This window comes from Amblyomma americanum, chromosome 7 (genome assembly GCF_052857255.1).
Source record: "Amblyomma americanum isolate KBUSLIRL-KWMA chromosome 7, ASM5285725v1, whole genome shotgun sequence".
In the NCBI taxonomy this organism is placed as follows: domain Eukaryota; kingdom Metazoa; phylum Arthropoda; class Arachnida; order Ixodida; family Ixodidae; genus Amblyomma; species Amblyomma americanum.
Window position 1 is genome coordinate 155,396,231 of NC_135503.1, and position 27,567 is coordinate 155,423,797.

A 27,567-nucleotide genomic window follows, 5' to 3' on the forward strand; every position below is an offset into this window, starting at 1 on the left:
TTTAGAGCTAGGAAAATTTTTCCGACACTGCATGAAAAAACTTTTTCAGAGTGTCCTTGTTATAAATTTTTCACTCCCAGCAAATGTTTTCAAAGTGCTATGTAATGTATAAAAATATAGCTGATTAACATACTTTTTAACATCACAAGTCTAAGCTAAGAATGCTTTTGAAGGAGCTCAAAAAAATTGCAGAAACATAGAAAGTATATTCACCATAGCATTTGTGGTAATCTACTCACACGGCAGTTAAAAGGTAATAAAATACTTTAAAATGCTGCAAAATGCTTTGCGTTTACAAGACGCTACTTCAGAAGAATTAAGGCCAGCCGAAAGACATCCACAGCTTTCGCAAACCACTTCGGGCAACTAAAGTGTGTCGTTTCTTGGTCAATGTCCTGATTTGTACTGGGCTGGAACACAATTCTTTTTTGGGCAGGTGGAAGTAAATCTTGCCTATATGGTGTTGAGCATTACAGAAACAAGAAATATCATCAGTGCGATATGTGAACTGGCTCCTGGAACGAACGGACAAGAAGTAGAATACGAAACTTGTAGGTGGAAGTCTGCTCAAGCGTCGCACTGAGGTTGTGCAGCTTCGTCATTGGAATCAAAATCTGACGATGCAATATCATCGTTAGTCACTGCTGCTTGATACATCAAAAAAATTTGCTGCAGATGCAGCAGAATTGCGCGATGCGAAATTTTTCCAAGCGTGCGTCATCCCTGTGGCTGACACCGTGCTGCGAACACACTGTGCCAGAACCTCAACATTTAAAACTTGCTTCTTGTAGAAAATTACAAACTACTCAAGAAATCAAAGTGGAGTGTCTAAAAAACCCACTAGTTAGCGCAAGAAGTCCTCGGTGGCCCCAGTAGCACTGAGATTGTGCTTTGAATCCATTGACCGCCAGTGATAGAGGCATACTAGTAGTGTGGTATGAAAGAGTTAACTGCATTCGTCTTAATGGGAGGCTAGCTGAGCTTAAACAGGGCCATGATCTGGCGCATGCGCTTTTCTCCTTCCCATTTGCACACTCGCATTTACTTTGCTGCCTCATTTTTTTAAAGCGATGCAGACAAATTAAAGTGTGGCTGTGTCGATAGATCAGGACATTCTAATAATAGTGTTTCACATAAAATGAAGTTGGCTAGAAAAAAAAACTTGGTGGCTTCTAAACCACATTTTTAAAGAAGGAAATGCGATAACATTTGGATGTTGACACACCCCTAGCAATTCCAAAAATTTGGAAGTAGGCCCCGCCTACAAAAGGGATTAAAGTGGATTAGCGGGTTTATTTAGGTCGATTAGTGGTTGCATTAGTATACTTCCATGTGAGAATCCAATGGAAGGTACTGGAACATTCTAGACTTCAGATCTTCAAATTTGGTAGTGCTGATGACATCATGGCCCTATAAACCAGTCGGGGAATTTCGTTTCAGAGAAACCGTATATTTTTCGGGTGACGACAGAATAAATACTATCGCATTCAAAAAAGAGTTAAACACTTTTTGCCACCACCCGCCATTTTCACATGCAAACTGCAACATCGTCAACACAACTTTTATGTGGTTCTCTTAGGCTAGGGCTCACTGGTATTCAATCGTAGACATCGATCACGCTGTCCTTGTAACATGAGAGGGTTAGTACCCCCATGTTGGGGAAGAACTGTCCGGCATTGCCATTGACGACCATTTGAAGTCTCGCAGCCGGAGCACGCAGATGGAATGTGGCGCCTGTCAGATAGGTCGTGTGACCAGGTGACATCATCACAACTTGCCCACCGTGGCAAGTGAGTGGTTGCTCGGCAAGAGCAACCAGTGTTTCAGAAAGCCCCACCGGTGGCTGTGTGCTTGAAACAGCCGCCTGCAGGGCCAGTGGCACATTGCTTAACTGCTGCACCACTGCGCCAGGAGTGGTATGAGGACTCTCAGTAATCTGTGAATGTGAAGTAGGGAAGGACCAGTTTTGCATTTATGGGCATTACCTCATTAACGTTATCACGTCATACCCTTAAAGCGGAGCTTAAGTGTCACCTCCAGTTTTATTAGTCTTGACATCTCAAGTTTGAGCCACGCAACAGGAACAGATTGTTTTACTTTTTAAATGCAATCTTCTTTGTACAAAATGCGTCTATTGCTGCCGACCAAACATTAGCATAGCCAGAAAGAGGCGTAGAATCGATTTTTGCTGAGAACAAAGATTGTGTTGAGTTGTCCTCTGTGTGGCTTTTAGTGTGTGTGTGTGCTTTGAAGATCTACCACTGGGAAAGTTGCTGAAATGAGTGCATGAATGCTAGCAGCCATAAATAAGAGGCAGAGGCTCATACTTGATCGTAATCAAGATGCACAGTACTTTTTGACAATGGGCAAGAAATATTATCCTAGGCTAGAGAGACATCAAGTGCAGAATGGGGGGGGGGGGGGGGGGGGTATCAGTTATTATAAATGGGATGGGGATGAGGGTTGTGAAAGCAGGGAGGCGCACCACTATAACTGTTTTCTCTGTAGGGATCACTGCAGCGGCGTTGCCCAGACGGGATGGAATGGTGGATGAAGCAGGGTGGGCGGGGGCACAGGTACAGGGAAGAGCAGGGGAAGGTGACCAGATCACATCACTGCGGCAAGGGCAGACAGGGCACACACAAGCTGGTGTCTGGCGCAAAGATTAACACCGGTCTGAGCGCATGAAACATTCTGCTAGGCAGGCCCAGGGGGAAGAGGATGTCCTTGAGGGAGGATCATGGCATCGTGAAGAGCAAAACCGCAAAACAGGACAGGACTGAGGCAGGCGACAACACAGGGCGGTGCCTCAGTCCCGTCCTGTTTTGCGGTTTTGCTCTTCACTATGTCATACCAACTGGCCTACACCAAAGTCCTTCTAAGGATCATGGCAGCTTGAGCCTACAGTATCCGTCACATAGGGCAGTGCGTTCGTCGTCGTACACCGGGCACTCACAAAGTATGTGTCTAAGCATTTCAGTCTCACCACAGTGCACCCAAAGCGGGCTGGGCCGCCACAAGGGCAATGTTGTTGCTGCGTGGTCCACACACTACCAATGCGCAGGCGCAGGAGGGCAAGGTCTATGTGCTCAAAAGAGCGAGATGGAATGTGGAAGGGAGCACAGCTGATGGCCACATGCTGGTCAGGATGATGGAGCATCACATGGTGACTAACAGTTGGGCGTGCACTGTCGATGTGGAAGGGAGCACAGCTGATGGCCACATGCTGTTCAGGATGATGGAGCATCACATCGTGATGAACAGTCGGGCGTGCACTGTCAATGGTGTTGACCACATCTGTACACTTTTGGCAAGGGTGCCTACTGTTTAGTTCCCAGTGCCAGCAATATGTGAGGGTATCAAAGGTGAAAATAATGAACGGAATGTTGATCGTGCATGTAAACTGGAATTATTTTTCTTCTTTTTTATCAATCAAATTACTTCTCTACCTGGTGCGCATATTGTGTGTATACCGTGAGTTATCCCATGTCACCAGGTGTTTCAAGTGCCTGTCCACCTAGTGGGTCTCCCAACCTTACTCTCTTGTCCCCTGGCACAGGTGGTGGAGGCAGGTGAAGACAAGCTGCCATCCTGGCTGTCTCTCATACACGAGGGCAACAGTCCAACGCGCCTGGTTGGTGTGCCTCTGCATAGCGATGTGGGACCCCACTACCTGGCTGTCAGGGCCATCGGAGGCGCACACGGTCAGTGCTGGATAGAAATTTTACCAAGCTAGTTCGCTTTCTTTGCAGAGCAGCGCAGAAAACACCCTTCACTATGGCATCTTTCATAGGCAGAATCGCTTTGGGACTTAAAACCCCCATAAACCAAACTACAACAAAAGATGTCTGAGTGGGCATGAGTGCTATTGACACAGCTCTTGTAAGCAAGCTGCGATGTGTGCTGCGCAGAGTTTTAGAAAGGAACAAAATCTGAAACACTGACATGAGGCAATGAAGTGTGCAGTACAGGAGAACAAAATAGCCAGCAAGTGAATTTAGGATGTTTATTTTTTCAAGAAGGCAGTGAAGAATGTGAAGAAAAAAAAAAGCAAGGCACTTGCATCTCCTCGTGGAGTTTCTGATAACATCATCAGCGCGGCTACGTCCCCTTTAGTGCAAAGGCCTCTCTCCCATGTCTCTCCAATTAACTCTTTCCCTACCATGGGGAAATAACCTTTTTTAAGGGGTCTCAGCAGTTTTTTTTTTGTGTGTGCAAAAGCTACGGGATCTAAAATTTTGCACAATATACTGAAAAAAAGCTGAATGAATGTTCTTCTTGACACATAATTTTTAACGAGTTCTGGGTTGCAGCACAAAATTTATTTTGCCAAAAATGAAATTTTTGAAAAAATTCACCGAAACTTGTTAAGATACACTTGTACCTGAAAAGAAAAAAACGTTAAAAATTTTCCAAAATATTCAAAATATTTGCCATTCTATTGGCCACCGTCGGTAAAAAAATTGAAGTTCTAAGTGGAAAATTATTCATGTTAGATAAGAATAACTCGAAGCCCTACAGTTGGGCATGCCATGCAGCAAAGCAGTTCCTGGCGGTAAAGCACAAAGGAACATTGCAAGTTTTGCAGAACACTCTTGTTTTCTGCTGGATTTTGGTCTCATTATAACATTTCTTGCAGTTTCTGTACGTTTTCATTTTTTCTGGCTGGTGTTGAATGCCTTGAACTCTTGGTACATCTTCAAGATCGAGGAGCTGCTTCACTAGTTCAATTCTAAATGCTAGCTAATCATAGCAGGTGATTCTGCCAAGCTCTGCAATCTCGGCGTGCATCCGCCTATGTTTTCTTGAAAAATTATGAAACTGTTCACACAGGCGATGTCTATGCAGTGAAAAAATAGTCTTCCACCACCGCACGCACTTTTGAAGAACATTGTAGGACGCAATCAACTGGTCAGATTTATCAACCCCTAGCATGCCCGTGTTGTAGGCGTCAATAAGCTGCGTTTTTTTTATTGAAATCTGCTACCATTTCCGGTCTTTGTTCTCCCTTCTTTTGTCGAGGACATGCTTGTTTGCCGTGTGCGCGGTTGACATCATGTGGACGATGCGTCGATCTTTCCACTGAAGGTAGAGCACTTCCTTGTCTTGGAGCCAGCGCACATCACCTTGCTTCGCCTTTCTTTCCCAGCTGGTTTCTTTTAGTTCCTTTGGAAATCCACGGTGGTCTTTTCATGTTGTGCCACAAACCAGTGTCGTCCTTTCAAGCAAGCTCCAAAATAGGTTGGTTGATGTGTAGAAATTATCTATATATATATATATACAGTAGCCCTGGTCCAAATATTGATCTTACAGGCGGGTTGCAACACCATACGCTAAGCCATGGGCACTTGGCTTTTCTCGCTTGCCTGTGTAAACTATGAATTGTATGGTGTATCCCAATCGTGGGTCTGCGAGAACCCACAATTTGTATCCCCATTTGACAACCTTATCGTTAATGTATTGCCGAATTCTGGAGCGCCCTTTTGATTTAACCGTTCTTTCATCAACAGAAAGTTCATGGTGCGAATGAGAAAAACCGGCCGAATGTTCATTGATGTGCTGCAGCAGCCATGAAACTCTGTCCAATTTTGATGTGATTTCCAAATCAGGGTCGGACACGTGCAGCATTCCCAACAGAGCCCAGAAACGCTTTCGGGGCATGACCTGTGTGTGGTGGAACCATACCAGCAAAAATTCTTGATGTGTTCCAATAAAGATGGAGCTGCAGTAATTCAACAATCCCCATGTAGAGGAGAAGACCGATGAACATCGTCATCTCTGCTGGCGTGAATTCTTTCCAGGACCCATCCGCTTCACTGTAGGTTGGCTTCTCTAGGATCATCAACCAGGCGTATTTGTTGGTGTTTTTGCATATATTTCCAATCACTTCCACGGTAAAAAACAGGCGGAAAACATCAATCGCCCAGAGCAGTTGACGAGGGCCGCTGCGGAGCGTCAAGCCAAAATGAATGCCTGGTTCTCTTCTTGGGCAGAACGTCACTCTCTGCTGCGCAGGAGGCAAGGAATCTTGTCCAAATGATGTGGACACCCTGGGAACTAGATAAATGACACCGACAACAAAAATGAAACATCCAGAGAAAATGCAGAGACACGCAAAACGGGCCACACGAAGCAAACCGAAGCTAGCCGGAGTGAAGGAGCCGATGTTCCAGGCCAGTTTGCATCGTTGTCGCTGTCGGAACTACATTCTGACGAAACTGAAGCATCTTCAGACTCACTGCTACTTGTGTCATCGATAACATCACTCTCAGGCAAAGTGGAGTTGCGAGATTTGTGGCATTTTGGACCGTGCGATGTGCTTGCAGAGGTGCCCATTCTCGATTTCGCCGCAGACTCTCCCACTTCTCGAAGCATGTTAAACAATAGCCACCTCGTGGTAAAAAAGGAAAGCTCATTGAAAACGAAACTCTAGCTGTTAGACTACATGACAGCTGGCGCAACGTGCCCGTAAGCAACGGGGAGCGATCCGAAATCGACACGTGCATTCATCGCTAGCAGGCTAACGATGCTCTATGGGCACGGTAGGGAAAGAGTTAACCCTGTCATTTGCCATCTGCGGCCACTGTATCCCCACTGACTTCTTGGGCTGATCCGCCCACCTAACTTTCTGCTGCCCCCTGCTAGGCTTGCCTTCTCTTGGAATTCACTCCGTTACCCTTAGGGACCAGCGGCTATCTTGCCTTCGCATTACATGCCCTGTCCAAGCCAATTTCCTCCTCTTGATTTCAAACTAGGATGTCATTAACCTGCGTTTTTTCCCTCACCCACTCCGCTTGCTTGCAATCGCTTAAAGGGACTATGCAATAAATTGAGATTACGTAAAGCAGACGAGAGATAGGCATTCGATCACTCGTCACCCCAGTGCAAGAATTTTTGAGCTAGCATCAATAAGAGCAAAGATATAGATGATTAAAAATTACGCTGCTCCTCTCCCCCTCAACTCGTACACGAGGAGCACCAGAAAAAAATAAAGAAAACAGCTCTGGGACTGGGCCCCGCCTGCGAATACGTCATCCACTGACGCTAATTTTGCAACTTTCGGTTATCGCTCCTTGCCCCTCAGCAGCAGCGTCGGTGGTGTGGCAGCATCTCTCCGGTCTCTTCGCCTTCCTGGATTGCGGCGCGTGTCGGGTTTCTTTGCTTGTCATCTGTGGTAATTAGCAGTAATAAACCCGGACCTCGAGGTGCGACTGCTCGCTTTTACGGCCGCGATGGGCATCGAGCCCTATGCGTGCGAGTGACTGCGGAACTCCCGACAGAAGGAGGCGGCAGAGGAAAATTGAAACCATATGCGCGAAGGCAATGCCCTGGCTCGCACTTGCCCGAGAGGGCCGCGCGGCGGCACGAGCAGACGATTTTCACGGCTACCGGAAGTGTGCCCGTGACGTCGTGGCTGCCGTGGCTCCAGCGAATGAGAGCGTTTGGTGGCCTGGCGACGTGCTAATTTTGCAACTTTCGGTTATCGCTCCTTGCCCCTCAGCAGCAGCGTCGGTGGTGTGGCAGCATCTCTCCGGTCTCTTCGCCTTCCTGGATTGCGGCGCGTGTCGGGTTTCTTTGCTTGTCATCTGTGGTAATTAGCAGTAATAAACCCGGACCTCGAGGTGCGACTGCTCGCTTTTACGGCCGCGATGGGCATCGAGCCCTATGCGTGCGAGTGACTGCGGAACTCCCGACAGAAGGAGGCGGCAGAGGAAAATTGAAACCATATGCGCGAAGGCAATGCCCTGGCTCGCACTTGCCCGAGAGGGCCGCGCGGCGGCACGAGCAGACGATTTTCACGGCTACCGGAAGTGTGCCCGTGACGTCGTGGCTGCCGTGGCTCCAGCGAATGAGAGCGTTTGGTGGCCTGGCGACGTCATGGGTAGTGTGACGTCTTTCTCCAACGATTTTAGTTCCAAAATCGGTCACTACGAGTACACCAATCGGCCCGCGAATTTTAAAAAACACTGTTTTTAAAAGTTCATAATAAATTGCCGGCTCAGTTCTGAAGAATCATACTTGGTGTGAATGCTTCTTAGCATCATTTCAAAGCATTGAAAACATTTACAAGCGACTTTTTATTCGTTGCATAGTCCATTTAATGTTACACCTATAATTTTTCTTTCCCTAGCTCGCTGCGTTGTCTTTAACTTAAGCTGAACCCTTTTTAGCCTCCACGTTTCTGTCCCATAGCTGAGTACTGGTAAGATACATTTCTCTTGAGGGATTTTGGTAAACTGCCATTCATGATTTGAGAGAACCTGCCATATGCGCTCCACGTCATTCTTATTCTTCTAGTTATTTCCCTGTCCTGATCAGGATCAGCGAACACTATCTGCCCTAAGTAGACATATTCCCTTACCACTTCCAGCACCTCGCTACCAATTATGAACTGCTGTTCTCTTCCGAGGATGTTGAACATTACTTTTGCATGTTAATGTTTAGACCCACCGTTCTGCTCTGCCTGTCTAGACAAGCTCACTGATCATGCTTTGCATATCGTGAGTGACTTGAAAGGTAATGTCATCAGCAAATCACAGATTACTTAGGTATTCTCCATTAACTCTTATCCCCAACTGTTCCCAATTCAGGCCTCGGAATACCTTCTGTTAACAGGAGGAGAATAGCATTGGCGAGATCGTGTCTCCTTGCCCGACGCCCTTTGTTATTGCAATTTTGTTGCTGACTTTATGGAGGGCTATGGTAGCTGGGCAGTTGCTATAGAAATTTTCGAGTATTTTCATTTAAGGCTCTTCTGCACCCTGATCCTGCAATGCCTGCTTGACTGCTGAGGTTTTCACTGAGTCTAAAGCTTTCTCGTAATGAATGAAGGTTATATACAGTCTAATACCCCTGTCACACGGCATTCCTCTAAGGCCCTTCCAGCAAAGGCACCTCTTTTCACCAAAAGAGCGAAAGCTTAAAGCAGCAGCGATGCTGCCGCACAGTGCAGCCCAAAGGTGAAACAGTCGTTGAGGCTTTAGTACCCACTGCTGTGCTCGAGCCTGCTGAAGTGAGTGTTTTAAATTTTTGAAGTGGGGAATTCTGTTCATTCGTTTAGCTCAGGCGGTTTTTTTTTTATTCTAATTGCTTCCTTGAAAGAACTGCAACAGCTTCTCTCATCAGCAGCAGCAGGTTTTGTGTATCGCCTTGGCCACCAAGGGCACTCGGTGTTGCTACAACACTTTACTGGCTTAAAATCTGGGAATAAAATATAAACACCCATACAGAAACCAAAGCCAGGCACACCTTTCGTGTTTTTAAAAGATGTTTTCAAACATTGTTGGTTGCATTCTTTTTTTTTTTTCATTGCTTTTACTTTTTGACGTTGGACGGCACTGCGATCGCAGGTTCTCGAAGGCCGCGCCTTTGGGCTCCAAAGTTCTTGGAGGGGTGCCTTCTCCTCCAAAGCCCTTAGCGGCAAAGACGCAACATTTGTGCCATGTACCTGCACACCTTACGTTTTTGGATATAAGGACCCGATTCTCAAAGGCCTTTGCGGTGCCCGTGTGACAGGGGTATAGCCCAGATATATCGAATTGGAAGGGGATTGGGAAATAGTCCGATATAGCGAAAATTTCATATACCGATAGAGGCTGTAACCGCATTCTCGATCATGACAAATTGTGGCTTACCCATCACAGGAGTCATGAACCGGAAAGTCGGGGCGCGCAGCGTGATAGCACTTTATTTCGCGGAAAAAAATTAGCTAATTTTCGGCTGCTTTTCGTTTTGAGTAATGAAGTTGAAAATGCTAGTCTCCATCTTCTCGAGAGTGTCCAGGTGCGACAGCCCGGTACCTTCCATTTCGCCGCAACAACACTGAATGGGGCTCAACACTGATGCCAGTTCAGCGGCTGTACACGGGCGCATCTCTCAAGGGCACAGTTGTCCTTGTCGTCGCTGGAATCGCCCTCTTGGGCGCCAGCTATTCCAGCCACAATGTCGTCATCAGTGAGGTCAGCTACAGCCTGAACTTCGCTCTCAGCGTTGATGAAGTCCTCAACAGTAAGTTCCGACGGGACGACGCCGGGAAAATGGGACAAGTCGCGAAACGCAACCTCCACACATTCTTCAGCGTCATCCATATCTTTCAGACATTCATCTCCAGCTTCTTCAAGGCCTGCCTTGCCGAAACATTTGGCTGCTGTGGCCTGTTTTACGTCTTTCCAAGTGCCAGCAATAATCTGGATGGCGCCAAGCAGGTCAGTCTTGTAATCAGTTCCCATGCAGAGGTTTATGAGGAGCCGCTGAACAAGTCGCCTTCTGTAGCCTGCCTTGAAAGCCTTTATGATGCCCTGATCCATTGGCTGCAGTCTCGCTGTGGTGTTCAGTGGGAGAAACTTGAGTTCAATGTTCCGCAGCTTGCAAGTCGTTTGATGTGCCGAGCAGTTGTCTAACAGAGGGCAGACTCGGCAGCTCGACCTGTCCAACTTGGCGTCCCAAGCCTGCAGCCATTCAGCAAAAAGTTGGCTTGTCATCCAGGCCTTTCTATTACGGCTGTAGCAGACAGGAAGCTGCTTGCAATTCTTGAAGCAGTGTAGTGACATGCTCTTTTCGATAACAAACGGACGCAGCTTGCACGAGCCATTCATGTTTGCCGCAAGCAGAACCGACGCACACGCTTTGCTCATTTTCCTGTCGTGACATGAGCGCCCACGGAGATCGAGTGTCTTATTCGGCAACATTTGCCAAAAGAGACCAATTTCATCTGCGTTGAAGACTTCGGCAGGCGAAAACTTTGCAGCAATCTTCGGCCAGTCCTCTGAGAGCCACTGCTATATCTCCTGGCTGCTGACAGCTTCACTTTTGCCTGAAATGGCTTTTCTCACAATGCTGTGGCGGTTTTTAAACCGTTGCAGCCACCCAGTGCCACCGCAAAAGTTCTCTTTGCCAAGAGCCGTGGCAAACCATTTGGCTTTCTCCGTTAGCATGGGGCTATCCACAGGGACGTTTTCACGCATACAGCACCTTCTCAACTTTGTCGAAAGCAGTAGGGCGCACACGACATGCTCTCGAGCGACTTTGCTCACCTGCTTTAAGCATGATGTCCTGCTTGTTCTTTAACAGCGTACTTAGAGTGCTCCGCGGAATGCCAAATGTGTGTGCCACAGAGGACTTCTTTTCACCTTTCTCGACACGCCGCATCACCTCAAGCTTTGTTGAAAAGTCCAGATTCCTTCTCTTTTATGTCCGTAGACGCCCTAGCTCACTAGACGGCAGTGGTTGCGCAGGCTACAATTGTGCTAAAACAAAGACTTATTGGAAAAATGCTGAAAACGGCGCAAAAAACGGGACAAGATATCATGGTGTTCTTTTAGTTTATTTTATGTGCACTTCCTGTATTTATTGCGCTTTTGCATGAAATACACTCAGTTTTAAGTTCGGTGCTGTGTGTTGCTTCTCTCTATTTTGTTCCATTTTTTGCGCCATTTTCAGTCTTGAATCATGAATCAACTTGCCCAACAATCCTCCCTTTTGTAGAATAATGCTACAGGCCCCGCACTGGCCAATGTAGTCGACTGGCGGCGGTCGAGATGCAGCGAAGGAATGGCAAAGGCACGAAGGGAAATGAATGAGAGAGAGAGAGAAGGAGAAAGCTCAGCGGAAATACGCCATTGGTGCTAGTTGTGCCAGTCGTGATGCGCCACGCGCAACCACCGCCTCGTACTTTCCGGTTCTCTCGTCTCCCTCACCAGTGAGGAGGCGCTGCCCTCACTTACAACCAGTTTTCTCCCATTCCCGAGGAGGCATGGCGTGCAAACGTTGCCGCTCATGTCCATGCCGCGCGTTGTGCGACCGGATATGCGAGTGTCTGTGGGGAAAGCGCACCTCCCAAAGACCCAGCGCGCCGTTTGAAATATCGAACGGCGGGCGAAACTGCAATTCGATATACTACGCAACTATCCTATACTTTTACGCAGTATTTTCAAGGGAATAATGTTCGTGTTCGATATAGCCAATAATTTTAAATATGCGGGTTCGATACATCCAGGTTTGACTGTGTAGGGGGTTTGTTATATTCTGCACATTTCTCTATCACATGATTGTTAGTGTGAATGTGGTCTATTGAGGAATATATTTTACAAAAGCCTGCCTGATCATTTGGTTGATTGAAGTCTAAGGTGGCCCTGATTGTATTAGTGATTACCTTAGTAAACACATGCTTGTGATTTGTGCACCATGTGATTCGGTGTTGCACGTTACTTCCCCCCCTGTCCCCCTTTTTCTGTGAAAAGCCGCTCTCAGTGCAGCGTATACCGTATACACTCATGTATAGCCGGCACCTTCCACTTTCGGCTGCAAAAATTTTGAAGAAAAAAAAACCTAAATGCGTCAAAAACGCACCTAGTCCCACAAAGTGCTACAAGGTGAATAATAATTGGTTTTTTTGGGGGGGATAGGAAATGGCACAGTATCTGTCTCATATGTCATTGGACACCTGAACTGGGCCATAAGGGAAGGGATAAAGGAGGGAGTGAAAGAAGAAAGCAAGAAAGAGGGGCCGTAGTGGAGGGCTCCGGAATAATTTCGACCACCTGGGGATCTTTAACGTGCACTGACATCGCACAGCACACGGGCGCCTTAGCGTTTTTCCTCCATAAAAACGCAGCCGCCGCGGTCGGGTTCGAACCCGGGAACTCTGGATCAGTAGCCGAGCGCTCTAACCACTGAGCCACCGCGGGCTACAAGGTGGCGCCAGTTAGTTTTTCCAAACTGCATCAATTATCATCATCATTACACGACACAATCTTTGTGCAACTTTCTGTTTCCGGTTTTCACGGTGCCTTGCTAAGCGCCATTTGGTCTCTGTTATCCGGTGCTTTGTTCGCAAGTGTGTGGACTGCTTGCGGAATCTGTTGTGTTGCGTACGCCGTGTGCTTTTGAATGCGAACAAAAAGCAATGGGCAAGCGCAGACGGTCCTACACTGTAGGCTGAAGCTTACAGTGTAGGACCGTCTGCGCTTGCCCTGGCAAGTGGCAAAATACGCTGAGGAACACCGTAAACGGGAGGCTGGGCACAAGTTTGATGTCGACGAAAAGTGTGTTCGCTGCTGGTGTATGCAAATGCAAGACCTAGCCAAGACTACCTGAACCTGGAAGGCTTTCCGTGGGAAACGGTGCAAGTTCCCAAAACCTGAAGGGGACCTCGTCAACTATATTCGCACTATTAAGAGCAATGGCTTCGCAATGTCTACGGAAATGATCCGCATGAAAGCAATCGCTATCGCTCAGCACATGAACATTTGACCTGCGGACTTCAAAGCCAGCCAAGGGTGGCTTCAACGTTTTATGAAATGGCACCAACTCTCCATCCGTCGTTGAATGACGTGCCAGAAGCTGCCAGCCAAATACAAGGACCAAATAATGAAGTTTCATCATTTTGTCAACGCTTTTCGGAGGGAGCGTGAGTACGACCTCTCGCAGATAGGAAATGCTGATCAGACCCCTGTCTTGTTCGATGCCCCTGAAAATTGCAGGGTGGAAGTTAAAGCGGCAAAAACTGTCTGTGTGTGCACTACTGGCGCCAAACGGCGAAGGTGCATAGTGGGGCTTTGTATCATTGCTGACGGAAGGAAGCTTGCACCCTACGTTGTCTTTAAGAGAAAGACTCTCCCAAGATAGAAGTTCCACCTAGGCATCGTAGTCCGGGTGCAAGAAAAAGTTTGGATGTCTGACGAATTGGTCACAGACTGGCTGAAAACGGTGTGGCAGAACTGACCAGGCGGCCTACTACGCTGCAAAGCCCTTCATGTGCTCGACAGCTTTAGAGGGTACCTAACTGACTGAGGGAAGACTCGGCTGGCAGACTGCTGAACGGACTTGCCCTAATTCCTAATGGCCTGACAAATGTACTGAAGCCGCTCGATGTTTGCATCAACTGGCCATTCAATACTGAATTTCGGCGGTATTACACAGAGTGGGTGGCTACGGGCAGCCACGGAATGCCTCGGACATGGTGGCTGAAGCAAGTGTCCCTCCAGCAAGTGTGCGCCTGGATTCTACATGCATGCCGTTCGTTGTAGATGGACACCATCTCAGAGTTTTTGAGTGACGGGGCTGTCAAATGCCGTGGACGGCATGGAGGACGACCAGCTTTGGGAGCACGCAAATGAGGTGAGCCAGCGGTGAGAGCGCTGATGAGCTGAGCTTGTCCAGCGGCGATTAGTGCAAAAGCAGCGTTGAATGGTGAAATAAAATGTTCGTATCTGTCGCCAGCTTTTTAATTATCTGGCACAGTAGTCACAGTGGCACCATAGTGTGTTAATGTGTAGCTATAGGCCTGATTACTGTATAAACCACGCCTGAGAAAATTTGATTAAAAAAAGTGCTGCTTATATTTGAGCATATATGGTAGTCGGACGCCTGTGTGGCAAAGCTTGTGGTACAGCGATAATTCCTCTTTGCAAATGTCACTTTGTTAAGGGCATTGTGCACCCACTACAGCCCCTAATAAAGCAGGATGCACTTGCAATTCAGCCTCGATGACACAAACATCACATGGTCATGAAAATTATCCGTGTCTACCGAAATCTGCGTCTTCTGAAAGTGAGAAGAAGCTGCATGCTTAAGCATGAGAAATGCATTTGAACAAACCTGTTTATGACTGATGGGATTTATTTATAGTCATACGCCACTAATCAGTGTTCACAGTGCGTACCACATGACTGGCCAGGGCAGTGCTTAGTCCTCGCGGTTGTGTATGTGGCTACCACACTTGAAGCATTTGTGCCGGCACATGAGAGTACTTTGAGCACCTGAATTTTTGTGCATTGTTCTTAAGTGGGAAATTTTATGAATTCGTATGATCCGTGATGGTATCACGGTTCTACTGTACTGAAACACATTCAATATTATTTTTCACGGATCAAAGTTTTAATTGTAAGCGTGTGTGAATAGTGGTTTTTTGGGTTCGAAGAGAATAGTAATTTTGCTTGAATACAGTAAAACCTCGTTACTACGAACATCAGATTAACGAAATTTTCAGATTTACGATTTTTTTAAAATCCCCGCCAAAATGCCTATATTTTAAATGTAAAAAGCTTTCAGTACTACGAATTTCAAATTACCGAATATTTCAGAATAACGTATGTAATTTAATCTCCCAATCATCGCAAGACGCTTCGTTATTGTGAAGTTTCGTCAGTTTCATACCAAATCCCTGAAGCTGACGCCTATCATCATCATCCGAAGCAGCAGCTATGCGCTGGGGAACCCGTTGCAACGAATACAGCCCCAGCGGCATCGGCATCAACGCTAGTGTCGCGTTGAATGAATATAGGCTAGGCGGCGCAAGCTGCCGCCCGATACAAAGGGTAAGGCCATTATCATCCATCCAGCGTATGGTCGCATACTGCGCCGTAGTCTTAAGCCTATTCAGCGCAGTGTCACCATGCCAACAGCGAACGGTAGGATCTGCAAAGTTATCGGCGCTGTGATTGTGTTGTGCATCAGCTTTGCTGACAATGAGTTCTCCTGACCCCCGCGTTAAAAAGAAGCGACGCCAGTTTTCGCTTAAAGAAAAAGCGGACATTCTGTTGAAGCTGAATGCTGGAATAAATCAAGTGGACTTGTGCAGGGAGCTTGACATCACACAGTCAACAAATGCAACGGTGCTCAAAGATCGGGACAAGATCATAAAACTACATCAAGAGTCGCTCCCTCAGAAAACGTCTACGGCTGGGCAACTACCGTGGACAGCGACTTTCGAATTATGTGGACAGCGCGGCGGCTACATCCGCGGAGCTCACCACCGAAGACATCGTGAATCAAGTGCGTGAGCAAGAAGAATGTAGTAGCGATGAAGACGATGCCGACAGTGGATCAGCGCACGAAGAGGAAGAGATTGTTTCCGGTTCGGATGTCCTAGTCTTTCTAGAAAAGACACGATCATTCCTCGGGCGCTGAAAAGATGTCCCCGATGACGTGCACAGGAAGGTCGAGAATGTGGAGGCGTTTGTCCTGCAGCGCTTGTCGTCTACTCGCCAGAAGAAAACAGACTTCTCCAAGCAATAAATTGTAGTTAAACTGTGCCCAGCGTTATTGTTTATTATTTATTTACCAATACATAAATCTGCTGCAAAGATACGTAATATTAGTTCTTGTGATGCATTACTGACATGAAAATAAAGGTTTTTCAGTACTACTACGATATTTCAAAATAACAAATTAAATTCGGCGGTCTCGTGAAGTTCGTTGTAACGAGATTCTACTGTAATTGCAAAGCGAATAGTTTGAATACTTTTGGTACACAAGCAAGGTCACGTCGCACAATAGGAATTTTCAAAATCATGTATTTTTCTAACGCACAAGGCCATTACAAAAAAAAATTGCATTAGATCTGTCACACACATTGAAGCTGTGTCAACATTTTGCAAAAATGGTCATCGGAAATTGGGGGAGTTGACCTACGCATGGCGGTGGCCAGTTTGTGGGATGTCTAACTTCTGGTCTTAACTGTGATTGTGTCGCTGCCCGGCTGTTGCTTTTAAGTGGTGACCCTGTGGACACTTATGAGACGTGTGTTCCAGTGCCATCCTGTGTCGGGCATCGAAAAGGGGCACCCATCTCCATGTGCCTTGTGCTGGCTTTCTCTCAGGCTCGCGCCGGTGCGGTCGATTAGTGACCTTCACACATAGATGACTGGCTGCAGTAGCTTCATTCAGCTCAGACTCATCCGACAGAAGTCAAGGGAGCTGTGCATCCTCCAGTCGGCGCATGCCGCCGTGCCGGTTCTGGCACGAATGGTGCGGGCGTTGACACTTTGCAGGTACAACTGGGCATCTCGTCTGTTCACGTCTGCTGCCATGCACATGCGCAGACCGGCTCTGGCATGCGCATGGCGCGTGCACGCTGGGCGTGTCCATGGAGTTGGGGCTTTAGCTGCACTCTCCAGAATGCTATCCCGCAGGAGATACCTTGAGCCGAAACTTCGTGAAGCAGGCACTCCAGAAACCTTATTGTTTTGAGAAAAGTACTTTTTGAGATTCTGGATACCAAGCATTTGGATAGATTTGAATATCGAGTAGTTTACCATTTAACCAAACATCAAAAATACCGAATAAACGCGTGTAAGGGCCGCACTTTGTTATCCAGAATCGAGGGCCAGTTTTCGGGGTGTGGCCCATACACGTGATGTGCGAAAAAAAATTTTTGATGTAAAAACACACCAACAAGGGAATGAGCGGAATTTATTCTATGCTCAATTGTCACCCGTGGAGTCTGATAACCCTGAGCTGTTGCTGTGCTCTGGCGCACGCTCATACCACAAGAAGTCGTGCAGTATGCCCACCGTCAAAACGTGGCCGTTATTCCGTGCTTCCATCACATAGCAGAGCAGCTCTGCTTCCAGTTCGGGAAACTTGCACGGCTTTCCTCGGAAAGCGTGCTTTTTGCAGCTTGTGTTCCTCAATGCATCCTTTTAGTTGCACCATCGTAGGACGCACTTCTCGGCCACTTCGAGGATTTTGCCCCCTGCACTTGCTGTGTTCAAGAGCAAACTCCCAGCAGTGTAGCTGTAGCTATTAAAGGGTCCTTGAAAAGGGTGTTTGAGGTTGCCTATAAAATGTTTGCATTATGTAGAATACAGACCACACAGCATTCATGCCATGTACAAGACCTCAAAAGCGAGCTGATAATTTACAATACAATATTTTTTTAAATGTGCTTCCGCTCCTCGCGGTGCCGGGCATTCACCCGATTCTATGCAACGCGTCATGTAGCGTTTGTTACATCAGCAGCGGACTGCTGTCATCGGTTCGCGTGACAGCTCCGTTGTAAGGGGAATTCCCGCACGCGCATGTCGGCAGCCGGCGGAGGGGCGAGTGCGCGGAGGAGCGCCTGCATTTCAGCGTGCAAAAAGTGACTAGAGGAGAGGGAAAGGTGTGAAGACAAGGAAAATTCAAATTTTGACTACTGATAACCCAGCTTCCACGAAATGCATCAAAAAAATTATGGCTAGAGGATATTTGTGAAAGCAAGGCAGCAATTTGGGCTAGTTGGCTGTACATGTGGTGTGAATAACGCGCTACACACTAACTAAAACGGCAACTGGAACGGGGGACACAGGACAAGCGCGCACTAACAACTGAGATTTATTCTGGTACGAGGGTACATAAATACATTTCATGCACATGCTGAAACAATCAATTCATTGCCAATGTGTTGCACGCTCCTTCATTTCTTGATTAGATGTAACTCCTCACTTGATAACAACACTGAGTGTGTGCTTATGCACTCGTCTTCACCGGCCTCCCTTATCTCAAAGGCTTGTTTTATTTCTCTTTCTTTCTTGTAATTTGCCCGAGCTAAAATTGTAGTCCGTTCAAAGTAAGGTGAACATTTGTGATTTGTTCAATGGGGGGCAAGGTTTCCAGGATTGGTTATTTTTCCTTAGTTATTACTGTGCTCTTTCAACCTGGTGTTTAGACATCTGCCTGATTGACCTATGTAGCTCATGCCGCATGAAGGAAATTTTGTAGACTATACCGGTGGCACATTCTACGAACTTTTCTTGGTGTGCGATACCACATGTGTTAGCTGCTTTTTTCCTCGATTTATTCATCTCATTACAAAGGCTCACTAATTTCCGGGGTGCAGTAAACACCAGGGGAACATCATATCTGTTTGCTACTTTCTTTAAGCCGTGCGAAACATTATGTACATAAGGAATGACAACCACACCCACGCCCTGCTCTGCATGCTTTTTTTGCTGTCTTTTGCTATCCAGTAGCTTTTGTAGATTCTTTTCAGCCACAGGCGTTATTAGCGTGTCAGGGTACCCACTCATCCTTAGCCTTTCAACTTGCCTCTTGATGCTACGCTCTACCTGATGAGAACACGATTTCTTAAGACACTGCGCCAAACTGTTACTTGCTGTACTCCTTTTCACCAACTTGGAGTGTGCGGAATGATAACTTAAGAAGCTTATTCCCGTTTTCATTAGGTACACCCAACACAACACATGTGCTTGCCACCTTCTTTTATCTCGATGTCCAAGAATCTAATCACAGAGTTCTGTGGCAGCTCGAACGTGAATTTCAGCCCGGCGAAAACCTCTCAGAAAACATCTAATATGCTGCTTACTGACTATTGGTTCGCAAACGCAAAAGAGAAGCAAAGCAGGAAATCATCAACAAAACGAAATTCCTTTAGTAATTCAAACTGTGCCCATCTTGATTTCAAGGCCCGGTTTCCCCATGCCATGATTTCCCCATGACCCCCCCCCCATTGCGCAAATCACAAATGTTCACCTTAATTTGAAGGACTACAATGCTCGGCCAAAGGACAAGAAAGAAAGAGAAATAAAAGAAGCCTTTGAGATATGGAAGGCCGGTGAAGTTGAGTGCGTAAGCACACCCTTGGTGTTGTTATGAAGTGTGGAGTTACATCTAATCAAGGAACAAAGGAGCGTGCAACACAGCCATTGGCAATGAGTTGATTGTTTTCAGCATGTGCACGAAATGTATTTATGTACCCTCGTACCTGAATAAATCTCAGTTGTTAGTGCGCGCTTGTCCTGTGTCCCCTGTTCCAGTTGCGCGTTATTCACACCAAAAAAATATTTGTGAAGCGATGCCCTTTAGTATCCTAGGCATATTGTATCTTTGTTGAGACCTCCTTTCACAGCTGCTTTAGGTGCTCGTTCATCACGCTAAAATTGCAACACTCGGCAGCAGCACACGAAAGTCACAGATACGGTGAACTAGCACGCTACACGTGCTTTCGACAGCATTGGAAAGCAGTTGCTGAAACTGATTCCGATATGGATAGCGGGAGCTCGCAGCTCGTGGCGGAGGAAAAAGTTGACGTTAATGATGATGAGCCGCGGGCGTCATCCGTGGGTGGCACTTGGAAGCTGCTGTGCGCGTGTGGCCTTCCGCGATCAAGCGCACAATTGCTCGCAGCCGGAGCCGATCGCAGAGGCCACGGCACTTACATTTCGAAGGTTATTCCCGCGTGGGTCTTGGAAAGTTTTGGTGCGGCCTTTATACGTTTTTTTTTTAATATTTCCTTCAAGAAAACAGTGTGGTTCGTATGTGGGTGCGGCCCTTACATGCGTTTATACAGTATTAAAAATTATCCAATATTCACACAGGTCTAGTTGGTGACTAGTTCATGATTTTTTCGTGATGAAGGCAATGATTTTTTTGTCCTTAGTTTCTTCACCAAGTGAACAACTATCACTAACTTATGTGTGTAGGCTCATAGTGTTGCGAGCACTGGGAGTGATGGAATTTAAACCTGCAGCTGCCGCATATGGTGGACTCATTGGCGCCAGTTCTGGCAGCACATCATGACTGCTGGGCACTGCCTTTGTCGTGCCTTTTAATGGCCTCTGCAGTGGCATCGGCTATTAGCCTAGAGCAGACTACTACCTCTTCATACACTAAAGCATAAGCATCCGCCATCACAAAAAAAAAGTTGACTTCAAATATGAGTGAATGCAACACCACCCCCACGCCCCGTGTGCTGCATCCTGCTGCCGCATTTTTTCTTGTTTCCCACGGGATGGCATCGCAGCGTGCACAACTCAAAGCAGCAAACGCGATGGCTGTCCTTCTAATTGCTCCTTCAGATCTGAAGCAAACTGAAGCCAATGTAGATCAAAAGTGAAAAAGGGGGATTCCACCCTTTCTCCACACTCATGTGTGGCTTGACTGACTAGCAGCAAACTGAACTGCAAACCACCATGCTGCAAATGTCCTGTAGTTTCGGATTTTGGCATGACGCACACCCTGGAGATTCTTAGAGCCGGAAACTTGCCCTCGTGTTACTTTCTACTGATCCGAGAAAGTAACCGCCAGCATGAACGAACCAGGTAAACTGGTGGCAATTGGAATTTTCTTCACCGGAACCGATTTGCATGAGAATTGACTTCTTTTTTGAGGCATGGCGTCCCATGCGCTCTGCCAGGAACGGGCATTGGCAACAGGGCGCATTACTACCTGGCACTTGTCCTAAGTTACCTTAGACTCCGTAAATAAGTCGGCTCCGCATATAGGCCGACCCCGAACTTTAGAATGGTCTCTCTCTCGCTGTCTATTTTTGTAGCGAGAGCCACACTTGGCTACCAGTCGAGCATTTCGATGTGGTCCGGAGAGGCCAGTTGTGCGCATGCGCCGTTACCATGGCAACCGGAGAGGAGCAGCAGGTGCGGCGTGCACTTCGCCGTTGCTGCGGCCGCGCGCCCACTCCACCATCGGAGCATGACATTACTCGCATGAGCAGTTGTGTGCATGCGCCGATCCATGGTAACCAGAGAGACCCCACAGATGCACCGCGAGCTTCGTCGCCGCCTCGCCCCACGCCACACTATCACCCGAACCGCACGTCGCATGCGCAGCATTGCGTATAAAAGGCGGAGATGTAAAGGGCGGCTGTATCACAACATTTGATATGGATGAACAGAAGGAGAGTCCAGCCACTACTAAATGGCGGTATAGACAAGAGAAGATTAACTGTCCCGATCCTGAGGTTGTCGCCTGGCACTTGGTTACTCAACAAAGAGAGAATGAGCGCAAGAAGGCAAAGGGAGCAGCGGAGACGCCCGAACAGAGAGAGGAACGCCTTGCCAAACGGAGATGCCAGACTGCCGAGCGTAATAGACGGTGCATAGCCGCCGAGGTGGAGCCCAATGGCTCTCATTTCTAAACATACAGTGACCACAAGCTCAGTCAAGGAAACGTACCTCTCGCTACGTATATCCTTTCATAGCCGATCTAAGCCACTGCCAGTTTTTTTTCTTCGTTTCTTTTAAGAAAGGTTGATGTAACACTCTAACCACACCACGCTACTCAAAGAAACGGAGCAGGCCAGCATTGCATGCAGTCAACCCTTTGTGGGCACCTAGCAAGAATCATTGCGTCGCAGGACATCACTGACGTTGTTAGGGGTGGGAGGTGCTTCTATGTCAGCGCCTCTTCTAGACACTGCCTTGACCACAACCAGGCTGGAGAGAAGCGATCAGTGCTCACACTAGTGCCTCCGAAGCACTGAGAGTACGTTGCTTTGAAACTAGTGTCCTTTTTGTTATGTCATCTCTTTTGCTTTCTTTGTGTGAGATGCAGCGCATTTATCATCATTATTGCGTGTTTGTGCCTTTTGTTTGTGTCCTGCCTGGGCCAGTCTGGCCTGCGGTATTGTGAAATAAATAAAATTGTATTGTCATAAAATGAAAATAGCAACACCTACTGTGTACTCTGTGAGTGTGCGTTTGTTCTTGCTATCGTGATGATACGAAAACTGTTGTCTTGGCCGCAGGTGAGTCCCAAGCCCAGGACGTGTTCTCAGTGGAAGTGTTGGAAGAGGAGCGAGTGGCCACCCGAGGTCCCTGCGGGTCGGGAGACCCCGTGGCCGTGGCAGTGCTGACTGTTGACGCTGATGCCAGCCGTGTGGCACCTCTGGCACGAGCCCGTCTCCTGTCTGGCCTTGCGCAGTTTCTCGGCGTTCCTGTCGGCGAAGTGGCCCTGTCACCCGTGGCTCCTGGTGAGCCGGCCTACGATGAAGCGGCCCTGCTGGCTGGAGCCGGCGACAGCTGGCTGCGCCACAGCCAGGGCCTCCGCCTGCGCTGGCGTGTGGGCTGCAGTAGTGATATCGAAGCATCGCATGCGGCCGCACTAGTTCGCCTTGAGACCGCAGCGAGGGACGGGACACTGGCACGTGTGCTCGGACATCCCGTTGTCGGCTGGCACGTGTCGAGCGTACAGGCGCGGAAGACACGGGCACACATCAACAACCACGTTGCGGGCACTCCCCTTCTTCCGGCCGTGCTTCCTACCGTGGTAAGCAGCAGCAGCAGTAGTCTGGAGCCCAGTGAACAGCCCATGGCGACGCCCGAGACACGTATCGTGCCTACGATGTCTTCACCTGTGATGGGAGTGCCCTTGTCCCATGCCCACCGGCACCACCATGGTGAGCACGCTAGGCACGGGGTGGCCCCGTCGCCCACACTTTCCATGGTGGCCTTGCCCACTGCTCTTCCACCGGGCCACACGCCGCCGCTGCCACCTATCCGGCCAACGCGCACCGTGACTGGCTGGCAGCCAAGCAGCATTCAGGAGGCGACGCCCACCTTCGGCCCCATCCAGCCCACGAGCCGGCTGCCCGAGCCATCGGCTATTCCGCCCATCCAGCCATCTGTGACCAGGAAGCCCGGCAATACGCGGCCCACGCTGAACAAGCGGCTCCAGAAGCTGGTTGTGACGGCGGGAAAAGTATGGAGCTTCCAAATCCCAGCCGACACCTTCTATGATGAGGAGGATGGGGACACACGCAAGCTGAAGCTCATGTTCCTCACCTCGGCTGGCACGGCTATTGAGCAACGCTCGTGGATACAGTTCGACCCCGAAAACCAGATGCTGTCAGCCTTGCCATTGGACGACAACATTGGCAAGTACTCTTTCCGGCTGGAGGCAATGGATGCAGAAGGAGAAACTGTGCATGACCTCATCGAGGTCAACGTTTGGCAGCACCACGGTGCACGTGCAGTCCATCACAGGTTCAATGCCACCCTGAAACCTAAGCGGTGGGAACATCTAAACAGTGTGGACTGGCAAAATGCCACCGTGCGCCGAATAGCCAAGTTCTTTGGGGACCCCGATGAATCGCAGATCACGGTGCAGGCTGTGACCTCTGACCCTGTCACACTTGCGTGGAGCAACGATTCTCTGCCTGCACACCCCTGCCCGCGAGACAAGCTGGATGCGCTATACAGCCAGATGGCCGACAGCTCAGGGGCACCAACGCCGAGCTTCAAGAAGGCCTTGGGCAATCTCAAGCCGCAGTTTGTGTCTGCAGACTACTCTGGCGTGTGCCAGGACCCCACCACGCCTGCGCCCCCCTTACACAACAAGGCACCCAGCCGGCGCAACTCCATCGGCCAGATTAATGCCACTGTGGGCGAGATCTTGCGGTACAGAATTCCAGACGACATCTTCTATGACTACGAGGATGGGAGTACTCAGTTCCTGGCACTGACTTTCCTCTCTGCAGATGGGCTCCAGCTGCCCGAGACTTCTTGGATACAGTTCAACACACGCACCAAAGAGTTGTACGGCTTGCCTTTGGATGTGGAGATACCTAGGCACGAGTTCCAGATGGTTGCCCAGGACAGCGCTGGTGCAACTGTGACAGATGTCTTTGTTGTTGTGGTGCAGCCTCGGGCCCAAAAGAAGTGGTCAGTTGAATTCAGCTTGCACTTGGATGAGGACTTTCAGTCATTCAGCCGCAACATCAGCCGGAAGGTCACGGTAGCCTGGAAGCTGGCACAGCTGTACGGTGATCCTGACCCACGGTTTATCACAGTCAACACCATCAGCAAAGGCTCGGTCGTATATGCATGGACCAACAACTCGCTCCCAACCAATGATACGTGTCCTACCAAGACCATTATGGAGCTGATGCGGCGTCTTGTGCACGATAACCAGAAACCGACACAGCGGCTCATAGAAGTGATGCGCCCAGATTTTCATGTTTTGAAGGCAGACACAATGCCGCTCGGTCCGTGTATGGACAAAGGCATTCCAACCACATTTGGTGTGGGTCAGGGAACGGCTGCGGCACCAAGTGTGCCACCTTCTGGTGAAGCAGTTCCACCAGCTGATGATGACGACGTGTACATAACCACCATCATCCCGGCAGCCGTGATAGCGGCGATGCTTCTGCTGGCAGCGCTCGTCGCTTGCCTCCTTTATCGCAAGAAGCGCAAGGGGAAGCTGAGCATGCAAGACAGCAGCACGTTCATCAACAAGGGCATCCCCATCATCTTTGCCGATGAGCTGGAAGATAAGCCTGATCCGGCCAAGCCCCCCGTCATCATGAAGGAGGAACGGCCGCCACTTCCACCACCCGAATATCCACGTGGCGCCACCCCACAAACGGGGCGCCGCGCAGCGACCCCCAGAGGAGCCGACATAGTCGACAGTGCTGCACCTTACCAGCACCCGACGCCACCATTTGCATCAGGCCGCGCTGACCGCCGGCCCAAGGCAGCGCCAACCTACCGCCAGCCACCACCGTACGTCCCTCCTTAGTGCCATCCCCATTGCTCATCGGGGCGCTGTTAAGCCTGCGCTCCACGCCAGCTTAGGTCGGACAGAGGTGGCACTGTCCTGCATGTGCTCGGGATATAGGGAAGCGGCCAGACCAAAGAGAAGATGCACCGGTCCGTCGTCGCTGCACACCAGATGATGTTCGCGGCAAGTAGCACACGTTGGCTGCCTGTCTCATATGCCGCACCCCTACCTGGCATCCACTGCAGTCCCAACTAAGCTGAGACAGGAGCATGGCTGGCTTCCCAGACCTGTATCATGGCTGCATTTTGCGGGCAAGTTGCAGAAGTGAGGAAAAGCACACTTGCTAGGCTTTGTCTCATGTCTCATTGCCCTGCGTTCCATCCTCCTGTAAGTACGGAGTCTTCGCTCCGTGCTCTGTTTTTGCATTGCCCTCTACAAGGTGTGCTGCTCGTGGCAGCAAGCAGTGTAGCTAGAAGCCCTGCAAGTGCATTCTGTGGCACTATTCTGCCTCGGCATTCCTCATCCGAAGGCAAGGGTGGCCCTTTGTGCAAAAGACTTCGTCAACCTTAACAAGGACATGCATCAACAGGAATCTTTGCGTTTTTTTTTTTTTTTTTCATTTCTCTGCACATCGTGTTTTAGCAAGGAATTGAGTGAGCTCTCAACTTGGAGCACTCCGTACTGCAGGCTTCACTGTGTCAGAACTCGTTAATTCATTCTGATAGGGACAGGGGCCATACATATTCCTCCACCTGGCCATCACAACAGGTGCACTGTAAAAGCCTGGAAGCTAACACTGTTACACTTGTCCCTAGACGAAGTAATGGAACGAACAAAAGAACTTTTACAGTGTCAGGCTGGAAACCTTGTATGCATGCATGGCAGCAGATATGTGTGTCATCATTTTTGCTCAGCTTTCATGAAGTTTGCACAGAACAGTGGGGCAGCCCTTTGAATCTTTCGCACGTGTTTTCATTGTGCCTCGGGCACTGTCTGAACCAGGTGCCTATGCACCAGGGAGCATAGTTGTGTTCATCGTAATTATATATATAATATGTATATGTATATGTTTGTTCTTGACATGGGCAGGGCCCCTGAGGTTTTGTGTAGCTACCTGTGTGTTGCATTGTGGGCCTCACACATTAAAGTTCATAAGCACCTGGAAACACTTCTGCTCACTAACAAGAAAGGCTTAGCAAGGTTGTAATCATTGTTATATCTTCGCAAGCATACTGGTGTAACAGTTGATAACATAACAGCGGTGCATAATCTCCAAATTGTGCTGTCTGGCGTAATGTCTGGCCCATCACAAATTAGCTCAGAGTTTATCACGTTCATTCACTGACCTTTAGCGTTGAATAGACCTTGGTGGGAGGCTATGCAATGGGACCGATACATTCATAGTTAGCCCTGATAATTCTTTTTAGCACCTTGGACATACATCGATTGATGCCTAAGCCTTGGGTTGCAAAGCCATCGTGAAACTCTGTGCTTATCCACAGCGTTGCAGTGAGCTGCCCTACGATTTCAGGAAACTCTGCACTTGAGCATCACTTAGCACATAAAAATGGTGCTTCTCTGGGCATGTGCTGCCATTTGCTTGCAGCTGGCTGTGAAAAGCATTTGTACAGAATATGCAAGGCGGTCGTTGTGGCCATTTGCACATTATTTGATGGCATATCTTGCTGTTCTTGTTTTGCTGTGTCTGCGATTTCTACCAGTGGTTTTTAGTTCAGTTGTCAGTGTCTTGGGTGTAGGTTGTGTTGTCCGGTGGACTGGCTGCTTTGAATATGTGCGTGTATGGAATTGTGTAAATGTATGGGAATGCCTTCTGTCTAAAAGTGTGGCAGCACAGAGGGCCAAAGAAAAAGCACTGCCTCCTGATGCATGCAGAATTAATTGTTTTTATTTTGTCGTGCAACAAAATGGCTGCCGGCACATTGGAATGATGGTAGAAGGAACTGTGTGTCGGCATGGGCGGCTTACAATCATCCTAAGTCAGTATGTAACTCATAGAGTTCAGGTAAATAAATGTGTTGACTTTTATCTCCGATGTTGTTTCTGTATCTGCAATGCTGCTGCTGTAGACAGTGGAGGTGTCGGAAAGTCCTGAACGTTTCACAGCCGCTGTTACACCATGCATAGTGCTTTTGACGATACCATGGCAAAACTTTCAGCTGAAAGGCCTAGCGATGCTGGTAATGACAGAAAAGTGCAGGATGCATGTCATTGAGTGGTGAGTTGCTTGTTACTGTGTGTTGGAAGAGTCACCACAAAAAAATTCATGTTAATGAGAAATTAACAGGAGGGGCACTTGCCGTGAGCAAGATGGATTAAAAAGAATAGAAATTCTGTACAAATTTTTCCAGAAAGATGGAGCCGTTTCATATTCAAGTGGCCTTAATTGTTTTATTTTAAGCGACCTCATAAGAGCCTCACTACAGTGGAAAGCCGGCACTGCACCGGGGGAAGACACTAAATAAATAAAAAAATTTAAAACTGGGGGAGCGGGATCCGAACTCGCGGCGGCACTAAAAAAAATTAGTTCCAC

At 48.4% G+C, this 27,567-nt stretch overlaps 1 protein-coding gene across 3 annotated transcripts in view; it reads left to right on the forward strand.

Moving 5' to 3' along the window:
- The window catches only part of Dg (Dystroglycan), a 46,595-nt gene extending 19,533 nt beyond the window's left edge, over positions 1–27,062 (forward strand). For all 3 annotated transcript variants that reach the window (XM_077629543.1, XM_077629544.1, XM_077629545.1), the window contains 2 exons: positions 3,560–3,704; positions 22,264–27,062. In XM_077629543.1, coding sequence (XP_077485669.1) covers positions 3,560–3,704; positions 22,264–25,034 — 2,916 coding nt within the window. In that variant the 3' untranslated portion in view covers positions 25,035–27,062. The remainder of the gene's footprint in view (positions 1–3,559; positions 3,705–22,263) is intronic.
- The last annotated feature ends 505 nt before the right edge of the window (positions 27,063–27,567 follow it).